Below are 14,539 nucleotides of genomic sequence, written 5' to 3'. Positions count from 1 at the left end.
TCAGTTGGGGTCTATAAATCGAGCCTGGGGGTCATTCTAAAAGAGATGGGCGAGTTTAACCACGTTTTGGGCTTTAGACAGGAGTTACTAGGTGAAGTTCTATGGCCTGGCTTGCAGAGGGAGGCTTTTGTATCACTTCCCCATCTGTCTGTATCGCTGTGGTGAATGCTCACAGCCCACACAGAACAGTAATAATCAGCATCATCCTCCGCTAGGGCCCCAGTGATGGTCAAGGACATGGTGTTACCCGATCTGGAGCCAGTGAAACGCTCTGGGATCCCCGAGGGCCTGGTACTCGTGCTGTGCATGATCAGCCGAGGAACATTCCCCAGTCTCTGTTGAACCCAGAACGGGTGGTTGTGATCAGTGAGGGCCCCACTGCTCAGGCTGCAGGAGAGGGTCACGGTCCCTCCAGGAGACACGAACTCGGACACCTTCAGTGACTGGAGCTGCTGGGAACTGAAACCTGAAACATGAGAAACGAGCTCATCAGAACTCCCCCTAGCATGGAGCAGAACCGACGTTCTCAGCGCTGCCTGCAGAGAGAGCAGCGCTACAGCTTGTTATAAATTCTTATTTTGCTTCATTCACCGGATCAACCCCCCCTTACCAATGCAGTAAGTGAGCAGCGCGAGGAGCAGAGGGGCCCAGGCCATGGTGGGAATCCAGACGAGCTCGGCTTCCTGAGGCAAACGGGTCTCTGGCTGGAACCCTCCGATTCTCTCTTAAACCCCCAGCGCTGGAGAACGGCCCCTTCATGCAAATCTGTGGCTTACTCCAAGTCGCCTGCCTCTCTAGTCCTAGCTCTGTTCTAAGGGGGCAGAGCCGAGGGAGGTTGTTTCAATGGGCTGAGTGCACAGAGCAGGTAGAGTCCCGCCTTGTTCTCTCCTGATAACCCTGTGCTCTCTGATCACTCTGACTGCAGTAAGACACATTGTGGGGATGTCCTGACCCTGCTTCTCCCATTCCAATCCTGTCCTCTCGGGCCTCTGTTGTTCTAGCCACAAACCTCTGCCCAGTGTTACCAGTTCCCCGGACATCTGCAACATCTTTGCTCTTCCAGTCCTGAGCCACTGTTGTGTCAAGATTTCCAGTCATTTGTACCGGGCATAGCAGGGGACACTGGTGGAACCACCAAACCGATTTTCACTTTGACATCAGTCACACTTTGAACTCCGTTCTCCAGAGGTTAATGAAAATATGTCCGATTATTCTAACGCTTGTTACAGTGAAACCCAGAGACCTAGACAGGACCATGGTTCCATTGTGCCAGGTGCTTTACAGACCCCTGTCTTCAGCTCTCTTTGTCATCACGTTTTACACTGGTGGCACGAACAAATCCCCAAGCTGATTATTGCACGGTCTGGAGGAGTTAGCACAGGTTTGGGAGCCAGGAACTCTTGGGGCCAGATTATCCCATCAGTGACGGGTACGCAGGACCCAGACACACCAAAGAGAGTTGCAAACCGGCATGGTCCCTAATCCTAATTTCCAGTTTTCCCACCGGCTCACTGTGGGTCTGTGTGAACAGCAAAGAAAACCCCACAGCTCGCCCGTGCCAGCCAGCTCAAGCTCACCAAACTCAGGCTGTGAGGCTGTTTCACTGCTGTGTAGATTTCCACGTTCGGGCTGGAGACAAGCTCTGGGACCCTCCCACCATGCAGGGTTCCCAGGGTCCCAGTCTGAGATCTATGGGGCTCTAGCTTCTGATCTGCAGAGAGTGGTTTGGTCACATGGTCCTGGCTCCTCCCCTGCTGTCCTGCTGCCAAACTGTATCAGAGGAGGCTAACAATGCCTGAGCTCTTTTCCCAGTGTTGGTGTCCATGTAAGCAGGTGGTGGTGTTACCAGGGGGATGTGATGTGATTGCCAATGGAAGTCACCATCGACCATGTGATTGTGAATGGGAGGCAGGTCTCATCACACAATTCTAAGGAAAAGGGGTGTGACACATGGCCAGAAAGGATTAAGCAGCTCGCTGGCTAAATGACCCAGAGTCGACCTTTAGAGACATTTTAGAAAAGTATGAAGTAGAAGGTTACTTCAAAAGCCTATTGTTCACCCAGGACGTATGGTCAAGAGTCTGCTAGAAAACTGCATAAAAAGAGCTGATCCTTTCATCTCAGAGCTGCTTGATGCATTATACAGAAGAAGCTTGAGTTGTAAGACTGAGATCTCCAGTCCCACCTGGATCACCCTGAATATGAACATTGGACTATAACCTATGGACTAATTTTGAAAGAACTCTTTGCAACTACAAAGCTCACCATCTCTGCTATAAAACTGATCTCAGAACTGCACTCATGTCTGTATGCGTACTGATCTTTTAACAACTCTCTCTCTCTCCTTTCTTTTTAAATACATTTTAGTTTAGTTAATAAGAATTGGCTGTAAGTGTGTACTGGGGTAAGATCTGAAATATTCATTAACCTGGGAGGTCATGTGTCTGATCCTTTGGGATTGGTAGAATTTTCTTATATGATGAATAAGATTTTCAGTAATCCTCCTCATATTTGACTGGGGTGTCTGGGTGCAGGCCGAAGGCAGGGTTGCTTTTAGGTAACTCTGTTTTGGCTTCTGGGTAACGAGTAGGGTATTATAGAAGCTATTTGAGGCTAGCTTGGTGGATCTAAGTAATGGAATGATCACCAACTTTGGGATTGTCTACCCCAGTCTTTGCAGTTTGCCCTAATTGAGTAATTTCAGTGTGGCTCCCCTGGGACCCTGGTCACAAGGGGTTTATTAAACTTCTGATCATTGGGTAGAGGAGAGGTTGAATCTGTCCATTCCAGTAGTCTTCAGTTCCACATATTGTCCCAGAGCTCCAGAGCTTGCTTAGGGCCCCTCAGTTTTGACAGTGGAGACACTTTCATCCAGCAGATGCTACACGAAAAAATATCTGCAAAGACGGCCCCATGTGGATTCCTCTCCTCTAGCCCAGCAGGCAGCCAGTCATGGGGTCTTTCTTGCATAGGATTCTCCATCACCGCTGATTCCGCTTTCCCTTCACACGTCTGCGGGGCCCACTCTCTCTAGGGAGTAATGGGCGAGGCAGTAGTACTGCTGGGAAGGATCTGAGGGTTATAGTGGATCACAAACTGAATATGAGCAATTGTGAAAGCGGCAAATATTCTGGGGTGAATTAACAATTGTGTCATATGTAAGAGACATTTGCCAGCCCGTCACAGCCTATGGGGTGTTTTCCTCTGTTCGCATCCGATCGCATCATTGCATGAGCACCCCCACTCCACGCAGCACAGTAATAACCATCTTCATCCTCTGCTGGGGCCCCAGCGATGGTTAAGGACATGGTGTTACCAGACATGGAAGCAGTGAAGCACTGTGGGACACCAGCGGCTCTGGCAGTGAGCAGCGTGAGGAGCAGAGGGGCCCAAGCCATGGTGGATCCAGACGAGCTCGGCTTCCTGAGGCAAACGGGTCTGTGACTGGAAACCTCCAATTCTCTCTCAAAGCCCTGGAGCTCCCCTGATCACTGCCAGACACTGCTTCCCACTCATCCTCTTCCCTCTTGTCAAGGGCAGCCTCTGTCCCATACACCACATGCTGGGAGCTCTGGAAGCCCCCCTGGTGCCTTGTCAAAGTGATAGGAAGGCAGAACATTTCCTGCTTTTCAATGTTAGCATGGAGCATGGGAAAGCCCTGCAGGAAGACGGGTGTTTCCTTGACAGTCTCTTTCCTCCTCCTCTTTCCAGGAGCAGCCTTTTTCCTGGCAGTGGCCAAGTGAACTCAATCGCAAAAGCAGTGACCTTCCCCTGCCCTGCTTTGCCAAGGGTTTGGGACAGAACCAGAGAATCGTCTGAGCCATACAAGGGTACAAGCCCCGTTCCCCGGCAGAATCCTTCCTCCTGCTCTGCCTCTGTTACTTCTTTGGTGTTTATTTCTTCCACTGTTACTTCAAACCCTACTGCTGGAGCAGGTCACAGTGCAAGAGGCTGGAGGTTTTCATCTCAGTTCCCCTTGTGGATGTCTCACTGTGATACACACTCTGCTTACCATCCCATGTACAGCAGTAATAGCCAGCCTCATCCTCTGCTTGCACCCCTGAGATGACTAAATTCCAGAGGTTGTTGGAGGTGTCAGGGGAGACGGTGAATCGCGCTGGGATCCCTGTGCCCCTGCCCTGGTCACTGCTGGTGTGATAGTGGTACACAAACCGCGGGGCACTGCCCGGCTTCTGCTGGTACCATCGCACCCTGTCATTGCCGATGCTGTACCCACTGCTCAGAGCACAGGAGAGCTTTACCGTCGTTCCTGGAGGTTCTGCCACTGAGAGCGGCTGAGTCACCACAAGCTGGGAGCTGGCGCCTACAACAACAAGACCGTGCATACAATTGCCACAAATGTTAGCCTCAGCTCTCACGGGCCTTTACGTCCCAGAGAAGAGCCTTGGGCCAGCAAAGTGTGGTCTAGCGGGGTGTCCTTACCTGTGCACCATGCCCCCAGGAGAACAATCACAGGAGCCCAGAGCATTGTGCAGAGATTTCACGCACCCGGGAGAAGCTCTTCAGTCACCCTGGAACCTGCTCCATGCTCCCGGCTTAAATTGCCCTCAGCAGAACCATCCTGAGCCTTTATGCAAATCTGCACAGCTGTTATTGGCTCCTTGACTCAGTGGCAGGGCATCATGGGAAAATCAAAGCCTGGCAAACCCCGTCCTCCCTACCAGCCATCTGACCCCGATGTAGGAAGCACCTTTGTCGTCAGTGGGGGAGTGGCAACAAGCCCCACTGAGCCATGCCAGTGGGGACGGCAGTCCCTGGCAGACTCAGCTGCAGGGCCAAGGTTGGGGATTTCCAAGGCTGTCACTAAGGAAAGAGCCTCTAGACAGCGCCAGATTTAGGGGCAGGCAACTGCTTGGAGGGCTGAGTTTGGGGAGCGTCGGACTCGGGGGGCGCCAGCCTCGGGGTGCTGTGTTTGTTGTTAGCAACAAAAGAGAAAATAGAATGTTTGAAGTAAAACGTTTCAGGTATTTCGTATGTGGATTCATTTTTCACTGACCTCCTAGAATGATCTACATAGTCTCAAGTTCTATGGCCCTAAGGCGTTCAACTTCCCCAAGCCCTTCCCTTGGGACTCAAGTTACAGAGGGGGTGTTGCTAATGCTATTGGGCGGTCTTATACTGCCACCTGCTGGTCTGTACAGAGTCTCTGAGGGCTTAGATCCTGTGAGGTCCTGACTGCCCCTGAGCTGACCTCAGTCAAGCCCCAACTCTTGGGTCTCTAAACAGCCCCAGTGCTCTCAGCCTCACTGACTCCCCGACACGCTTCCTGTTATTGCTTTGGTCACAGCTCAGAGGCCCGGCACTCTGCAGAGACCTGGTTTGTACTGAGAAGGACGTGGGCAGCGTCGTTTCACAGTTTGGAAAGTCTGATCCCTTGTATGGGGGGGCCCCGTTAGATGGTCCCACACTTTAGGGCCCAGGCACATCGGGGCAAATCCACAGCAATGATCCCCTTGGTCATGCTCCGCAGCATCCCACCCACCCAAGTTCCATGAGCCCAGATACCACGTGTCCTGCGGGCAATCCCTTACTGCTCACACTGGTTTGTTATTGTGGGGTTGCTCGGGAAGGACAGCTTTCTCAAAGGAATGTTTTAAAGAATATTGAGGATTATTCTGAAAATCGAAAGCGAAGCATTAAATGATCTTTACAAACAGGCATAAGAAAAGAGCGGCAGAGCCCACTGGCCTCCCAGCCTTGGCATTGTTTCAAAGGAACAAAAACCAAGTTAGAACTTTGCTGCTCAGCTGGAGAGAAGTTGCACCTGGGCAAAGGACTCCAATGGCAGCAGCTCTAGGTGCCCTTGTCTGTACTGGCTTTGCTTTACAAACGTGGAGTACATGGAGCTTGGGCACCCACTGGGCCCGATCCTGGGAAGTGCTGAGCACATGGCGCTCTGGTAGAAGTCAGTGGGAGCTGGGAGCCCTCAGCACCTGAGACGTAGGCTCAATCTCTCTGTTTGCAGGAGGACAACTCCATGCAAATAGTTACATCAGCACCAGCATCTGTGAGTGTGCTGGAGGAGAAGGAAGGTGAGATTACCCTTGTCTGTGTAACTCAAGAGACCACAACTGGAACAGTGTGTCCAGGTCTGTGGTCTGCAATGTTAAAAGGCCGTTGACAAGTTAGGAAGGGTCCAGAGAACAGCTAAGTGAATATTTCAAGGTCTGGGAAACACTAATCGTCGGCTGAGTTACTTTCTCTCTCACTATTTAGCTTGTCAAAGAGAAGGTTAAGAGGTGACTTGATCACGGTGGAAGAGCAGGTACTCAGGGGCTGTTTAATCTAGCAGACCAAGGCAGACCAAGATCCAACGCCTGGGAGCTGCAGTTAGAAAAATTCAAACTGGAAATGACATGCAAAGTAATTAAGCACTGGAGCAGAATACAAAGGGCTGTGGAACATAAAGCCTGGGGTCTTTCTAAAGGAGATGGGCGAATTCCACCACATTTTTGGGCGTGAGGCAGGAATTACGGGGTGAAGTTCTCTGGCCTGTCTCACACAGGAGGTCAGACTGGATGGTCACAATGGTCCCTTCTAGGCTGCAACTCAGCAGAACTATGAGCCGGAGCTAGAAGTGTAATAACGGTACCAGCCATTAGCCAGGAAGGGCTCTTCAAATACCAACTTCGGGGTGGTCCAATCTCACAGCATAATGCCTACTGTAGAATGGTTCCTGTTGGTATCCTTGGGGCTGGGATCCCTAGTGCCCTAGATTGAGTCCCTTACTGCCTTTAACTCAGTCTGTGCATCTGGCCAGTGATGTTGTGTCAGAATACAGGTGAGTTCTTCAGCCAGAAAAGCCCGTAGCTTTGAAAGGCAACGAGGACTGACAGGAATTGCAGATCACACTTAGCCAGGAGCCAATCCACCGGGACATCTCATAGGAACAAGAGACACGTAGGTGGGCTCCAGGCGCTGTGTCACTGTGGGTGAAAGGCGATTTTGTTCCTCTTCTCCATGCAGCTCTATCACTGTGTACTGGTTAGCTGTGCTGTCCCAGTCTGCGCAATAGTAATCAGCATCATCCTCCGCTTCAGCCCTGCTGATCGTTAAAAAGCAGGTGTTCCGGGAAGTGTCTTTAGAGGCAGTGAACCTGTCAGGGACACCAGAGCCTTTACCCTGGGTAGAGTCATCCTTGTAATACAGCAGGTATCTTGGTTTCTCCCCTTGCTTCTGCTGGTACCAGTGTATGTATCTACTGCTGATGCTGACTCCACTGCTCAGAACACATGCGAGTTGGACAGTTTCTCCTGGAGTCACTGACATACTGAGTGGTTGAGTCAAAGTGAACTGGTAGCTGGAACCTGAAACAACACAGAACCACAGGTCACCAAAGTGTCTGTAAATGTGGGTGTTCCATGCACCGGGCACACTCCTGACCTAGCTTCTGAGATCAAGCATGCAGTTCTATTTACCTGCCCAACAGGCTACCAGAACCAGCAGTGTGGTGACCCAAGCCATCCTAGGAACAGCACACCCAGCCACAGGGCTCTCTGAATTCAGTGGTGCCTTCTCCACTTGCTTCTTAAACCCTGTGATGCGAGCGGACATGCTGAATGCAAATCTGGATGCCTCTGATAGGCTCCAAGTTATCCTCAGCTCACTGGCACCCATCCCACAAGCATCCGGGGACAGTCGGTGCGTTGCTGGGCTAGGAGTAAGGGATGACGGCCTCAGGTATTTTTATCCCATGAGGACACCCTTGAAACATTTTTCCATCAGATTCCCCACAGCTCCTCAATTGGTTTGTTGCACTGCACAGTGGGAAGGTCGGACAATGGATTCCCCTGACTCTGGAACACTGGAGTCACTGCTGAAGGCAGGACACCAACCTAGTGGGACAGATAATGTGTTCCAGTGTGGTCAGGGTCATCCCCTGAGAGCGTTTATTCATGGCTCTGGTCTCCAGTGCATTGTCTGCATTATCCCCCACAAGTGCAGAAGCTCAGCACCTTGTGCTGCATGGGATGGAGAAGGGGCGGTTGTTAAGGAGCTTGGGAAAGCCATTATCTGCCTCTGTCGAATGATCTGTATAGAGCAGAGAATGATAAACTGGCCATAGAGAAGCTGCATCAGGTGCTGTTCAGCTTAACCAGCAAGGAGCAGCAAAGTAACTAGGCCCCCCCAGCCGTACAGGGAGAAGTAGCCACCCTCCTGCAATTTGATTTGAAACCAGGAGTACGCCAAGTGCCAGGGCGTGGCGTGTACGGTGCATGCAAGGAGAACAGCACCTACTCCCAGGGGCTTCCCATGCAGTAAGGAAGTTACCACTGGGGGTGACGTGCTCTGGTAGATTTGCCGTTAGAGTGGGGGGGGGGGGTGGCAGTAAGTTGGGTGACTGACCATTGAGGCCGTTCTGCTTCCCCTCTGCTCTGAGGCTGTTGCAGCAAAGCCCCTTTCGCTCGGCAGGTCGTTTTCCCTTCTCTCCCCTCCATTCACCGCCAGGAGAAGAGAGTGCTGGGCTTGGACAGAGATTTGTTTTTCACACCCCCCTATGGACTGGATGGTATGACCCCATTTCTCTTAAACAGAATGTGCTGAACCCCAGGAAAACGCTGGGACTAGCTGAATGGAACAGGCCACTGTTGTGAATTCTCTTCCTCCTCCAGCATTACTTCATGAGCAGGCTGCTGCCTCTCCTGGCTGCCAGGGAGAGGTGGAGATGGAAATCTAGACACGTCCTTTGCTACTGAGACTAAGATCAGGTCTGTGCAGTTTGGGGGCAAATCCTCCGATTTCTGAGCTGGCTACTCTGGATTTATAGTTTGTGGTCGAATTCCTGTCCAGGGAGCTGCCCCCCTCCCGATAGTTGCACAGACAGGAACGCTGCTGTCTCGAAACAATCGACTAGATGTGGATTGTTTCTAAGGAGATAGGTAACAAAATCAACTCTGTGGGTGTGTAAAGGTGTAGGATGATCAATTGCTTTACACTGCACAGACTCACTCCCAGGAACACACTAATCCCTTTAATGTTTTGCTGCCTGTTCACCACTGATTCTGCTTTTTCCTTTTACAAGGAATTTTTCTTGTTGCTGTTTCCCTGGTGCTGGTTTCCTTCAAGCGAAGGAAGAGCAGAGAAGATGAAATGCCGTGTAATAGGGAGGCACAGTCCTCCTGTGGGGAAGTTCTCATTGGTGGAGAAGCCAAAATACCAACTTACAAACAAGACACAGAGTTGGAGAGCAGCAGCCCCTACTCTGGGCTCAGCTACTAGCAGCTGGGACTAGACCAGAACTAGAATAAACTCCTCATCTTGAAATATTTCTCACTTATTGTGGTGTCTGATTGTTCCTGTCTGTGAACTCACAAACCCGCTCGCTCAGTTACCTATCTGGGATTGCTCTGGTAGGGATTTAGCCCTCTAATGGATTGTCTCAAACATACCTGAGAGGTCAGGTAAGCCAAGCTCTGGCACAGGGACAGCCTCACCTCTGAGATCAGAGAGCTGGCCCCACTAAACCAAGCCAAAGGGCTCCCTACTGTTCTAGCTCTCCCACATCCCAGAATGCACAGGGCCCCTAACTCAGCCTAACCCTCATAACAGAGTGACCCGCCCCTGCTCCCCCTTCTTATAGTGCCTGGTTTCCCCAGTAACAAGCAATTAGCTCCAGCTGAATCCAGCCCCTGACTGGGCTCCCCAGGAATCGCTGCAGAGAAGCCAGACACCTGCTGAAGATTCCCTGCTCAGAGAGAGGGTTTTAATTCTCTCCAGGTATGGCCAGAGTTTTCCCCCACGAGCCTCTCCACTGCCCCTAAAAAGGCCGATTGGATTCAGGTCAATAGCTATCAAGACTGTCAGTGCACAGATGGGGTGGTTTGAGCGGATGCTGTCCAAAAGCCCCCTTAGAAGTGACTGGTCCCCACTGCTCACAACAATGGATCCAGCGCTTTGTTGCTGACTTTCCCCAGTTAAGGACACCTCCAAACCTCACTGAGTGTCCACACATACACAAAGTGACTTATTTCAAGGAAAACAGCAAAGAAAGAACAAATGACAAGTCTCTGGGAGAAATCGCACATACTCAAGAGGTAAACCCCAGTTTGGCCCTGGCCCCTACCTCCAGCGCCAGGGGAGAAGGAACGTGGCTGCTGTTCCCTGTCGGCGTCAGGAGGATAAAGCATACACGAGCGCCAGTCAGTGGAGTCAGACCGAAATCACCCCTGGTCCCTGGGCACAGCCTGAGCAAACAGCCGTGTGCTGGAGAGGCAGGGAACCCGGCCCACCCCCACCTGCCAATGAAGAGCAGCAGAATTGCTCCACAGCCCCCTGTGTCTCTCTGTCCATATTACTGAGTTCAAAAAAGAACTAGATACGTTCATGGAGGATAGACCCACCAATGGCTATTAGCAATGATGGGCAGGGATGCAAAACCATGCTCTGAAGTGTCCCTAACCGCTGTTTGCCAGAAGCTGGGAATGGGCGACAGGGGATGGATCACTTGATGATTCCCTGTTCTGGTCATTCCCTCTAGAGCACCTGGCATTGGCCACTGTCGGAACACAGGATACTGGGCGAGATGGGCCATTGATCTGAATCTGTATGGCCGCTCTTATACTCTAAAGGACTCCAGGGGGGACCAGGACTCTGCCAGCCAGTGCCCACCCCTGAGAGCCGTTGTCTAGGGGGACAGGCAAGCGGAGGATGAGAGAAAGGGGTAGAGAGTGAAGAAGCTGAAGCTGCCCCCAAAAATGGAGTTCCTGATCCTTATTTCTTCTCTTTCCTTTTCCCTTTTCTCTCTGTCCGTCTGCTTGTTCTAATTGTGCCAATCAGCTGGGGTGAGGCTGGGTTACTCTAACTCCACTGTAACATTATCACACACTTGTGCTTTCACCCTCCCTCCCCCAGCCAGGGAACTGAGGCTTAGCAGGACCGTCAGCCAGCCAAGTCCACCCTGCTATCCGGGGAGAGGGGAACCGACTGGTGAACTAACCACCAGAACGACCAGACACCAGGGGATTTCTGCAGATCTAATGACCTCTTCCAGCCAAGCATGGACAGTGCAGGTAGACATCATGGATGGCACTAGACACGTACCCTGCCTTGTGTGTAGCTCAGTGATTAAGCCATGTCAGCCTGGTGCTCGCAAGGAGACACAGGGTCCACCAACATTTCATATACCTTCTTTTGGCATTTGACACTGATGTGGATATAAAAGTATGGTACAAATGGGCCATTCCAAAAAGTTCCTTGCTTGGGGTGAATAATCAGTTACAAGGAAATCTCCCTGCAGGGTTTTCAGGTTGTGCTAGACCAGGGATGGGCAAACTACAGCCCATGGGCCGCATCCGGCCTGCCAGCTGGTTTAACCCAGCCCTCTAGTTTCTGCTGGGGAGCAGGGTCTAGGGCTTACCCCACTCCGGTGCTCCAGTCAGGGAGCAGGGTCAGGGGCCGGTCCGCCCGGCTCCCAGAAGCAGCAGCATGTCCCCCCTCCGGGTCCTGTGCATACTGGCAGCCAGGGGGCTCCACTCTGCACGCTGTCCCCGCCTCAAGAGCCGCCCCCGCAGCTCCTATTGGCCAGGACCCGCAGTCAATGGGAGCTGCAGGCACGGCGCCTGCGGATGGGGCATCGCACAACAGAGCTGCCTGGCTGCGCCTCCATGTAAAAGCCGGAGGGGGGACATGCTGCTGCTTCTGAGAGTTGCTTAAGATAAGCGTTGCCTGGAACCTGCACCCTGAGCCACTCCCCTCCCTTGACCCAACCCCTACCCCAGCCCTGATCCCCCTCCTGCCCTCCGAACCCCTTGGTCCCAGCCCGGAGCACCCTCCTACAGCCCAAACCCCTCATCCTCAGCCCCACCCCAGAGCCTGCACCCCCAGCCAAAGACCTCACCCCCCACACACTGTGCCCCAACCCTCTGCATCAGCCCTGATCCCCCTCCCACCCCTCAAACCCCTAGGTCCCAGCTTGGAGCACGCTCCTACACCCCAAGCCCCTCATCCCCAGCCCACTCCAGAGACCGCACCCCCAACCAAAGCCCTCTCCCACACCCCAACCCTGCTGCCCCAGCCCTGAGCCCCCTCCCGCACCCTGAACTCCTAATTTCTGGCCCCACCCCGGAGCTCGCATCCCCAGCCAGAGCCCTCACCCCCTCCTGTGCCCCAACCCCAATTTCGTGAGCATTCCTGGCTCGCTGTACAATTTCTATACCCAGATGTGGCCCTCAGGCCAAAAAGTGCCCCCTTCCCTCCCCCTGCAAGACATTGTCTGTCCCAAGGAGCCTTAGTGCAGCTGGCAAAACTGTGGGACAATGAGGACACCTAGCGGTCACTGGTATGTTCCCCAATGGCTTCAGCCTGTGGGTCACTTTCTTATCAAAGAGATTTACTGGGACTACCTCCCCTTCTAATGCCCAGGCCCAATCACACCCCTTCCCGGGGTCACTGCTAGGAGAGTGTTAGCGATACAAACCAGAGAGAAACTCACTTCAGTGCGATGGGTGGAACGGCCTGGTTCTGGCCCTTCCCCAGCTTCTCTCTGTGCTGTTCATTTCCTTCCCTGGGAGAAGGCTTTATGCCTATTAGTACCAAGTCGCCTCTGGTTTCCTGCAGCCTCCAATGGTTTAATCTTCCCACATCTCTTTGCAGTATAATTCTGCCCTCCTACATGTTGGCCACCCCTCCAGAGTTGGGGTCATATCGGTTGCATACACTCTAGCAATTCATTCCAGTTATTCTCCTTACCAGAAAATGTGTCGTTGGTTTCCTAGCACCCGTCTGATCAAGTATTGTTCATACTCAGGCATCCTGTGATGTGGAATTTCTATATTCATGTTCATGGCTTAAACACTATTATTGGTTATAATGCCCCTATGACAGATACCCCCATCCCATCCCAGGTGGAGCCGACCCAACCCTTCCTCCCCAGGGTGTGTCCGGCTTGGGAATTCACGCAGCAGGGGTTTCAAGAAGCCCACCCCTGGAAACACATCCCAACTCTCCCAAGTCCCTTCCCATCTCAATGCACCTGCACAGGAGCCAGACCCAGTCTAGACACGGTGCTCGTCTGGAGTGCTGGCTTGGGGGTCAGCTACCACCTGTGTCATCCACCATTCTAAGGGCAGCACGGCCAGTCCAGGTGGAGAGTGGACAGGGACACAACCCCGTGGATCGCTAGCATTGGATAGCAGCGATGGGAAGAACACAGGCTGCTCCTTTCACCAGCCCCTCCCTCCCCAGTGTCCTGTGAGGCCTTTGTCTATGTCCACCCCATGCCGTACAATGCCTCAGCGCATCCCCACAGGGCAGCTGCCTCCCTGGCTGTCCACCCCCTAACAAGACACACAGAAGCTACCTCACAATTTGCCCTTGATTTGGGGTTGTAACACCCGTGGCTGGGGAGAGACAGTTCATTTCGCTGCAGGGCCTCAGGCAGCACAGACACGGTGAGACTAGCGCAGAGGAGTTTCATGTGAGCTGCTGTGGGAGGTTTTGGTCTCAGTTCCCCATGGGCCTGTAGCACTGTGGGATTGTTGTTGCTGTCATATGAAGCACAGTAATAATCAGCCTCATCGTCGGCTTGGACCCCAGAGATGGTCAGAGTGGCAGCATTGGCAGAGCTGTCAATGGCACCAGAGAATCGACTTGGAATCCCTGAGGGCCGGTTGCTATCCTGATATATAATCAGTACTGGAGCTCGGCCAGGGCTCTGCTGGTACCAGGAGTTCCAGCTATCACTGATGCTGCCGCTGCTCCTGGTACAGGAGATCGTAACCGTTTGCCCAGGAGACGCTGATACTGAGGGCGGCTGAGTCAGCACAAACTGGGCATCAGAACCTGGAACAGAATCAATCACAAAGAGAATAGAGTGAGAGGAGCTTCAGTGCTGCTACAGGAGTAAGAGGAAATAAATATGCAGAAAATTATGAGTAATTTTGAAAGACTCCTCCATACCAGACCAGTAAGTGAGCAGCGTGAGGAGCAGAGGGGCCCAGGCCATGGTGGATCCAGACGAGCTCGGCTTCCTGAGACAAACGGGTCTGTGGCTGGGACCCTCCGATTCCCTCTTAAACCCCCAGCGCTGGAGAACGGCCCCTTCATGCAAATCCACTCCCTGCTCACTGGGTATAGAGCATGTTCTAGAGAAGAGAATTTTTTTAAAAGGAAGATGAGGCTCAAGAAAGCTCAGAGGAAGAAGGCGGCATGAAGTGAGCAAATCTCAGACAGAGCAAGAACCACAGCTGAATTAGTAACATTTTTCCAGCCAGAACAGACGATGGCACAGCTCCTAGATTCATTCTTGCAAGTCCAGAAGCAACGAGGATTTGAACCCAGACCCCAGGAACACACACAAAAGCAAAGTAACGCACTGGGCAGTACTATGATGATTGCTGGCTACCGCTCTGTGGAGCGCAATTCAGGGGTACTAACCACGGTTGCTTTCCCAGAAATACAAGAAGCCTCTATCCTTGTTTAAATTCTTGTACATGGATAATTAGTGATTCATTAAATAGCCCAACTTGACTGATGTTTGTTACCCATTTAAGCCGGGGGGGGGTTGCTTCAGTAAAGTACT

At 52.4% G+C, this 14,539-nt stretch overlaps 2 gene segments (V, D, J or C); both read right to left on the bottom strand.

Moving 5' to 3' along the window:
• Nucleotides 1-673, bottom strand: LOC128824833 (immunoglobulin lambda variable 8-61-like). The segment is given in 3 exon segments: nucleotides 1-36; nucleotides 174-466; nucleotides 611-673. Coding segments are annotated over 3 exon segments (375 nt in total).
• Nucleotides 674-3,920: 3,247 nt separating this feature from the next.
• LOC128824832 (immunoglobulin lambda variable 5-39-like) lies at nucleotides 3,921-4,519 on the bottom strand. The segment is given in 2 exon segments: nucleotides 3,921-4,324; nucleotides 4,444-4,519. Coding segments are annotated over 2 exon segments (450 nt in total).
• Between the last annotated feature and the right edge of the window lie 10,020 nt (nucleotides 4,520-14,539).

This window comes from Malaclemys terrapin, chromosome 16, assembly GCF_027887155.1.
Source record: "Malaclemys terrapin pileata isolate rMalTer1 chromosome 16, rMalTer1.hap1, whole genome shotgun sequence".
Taxonomy (NCBI): domain Eukaryota; kingdom Metazoa; phylum Chordata; order Testudines; family Emydidae; genus Malaclemys; species Malaclemys terrapin.
This window is presented reverse-complemented; position numbering and strand designations above follow the sequence as displayed.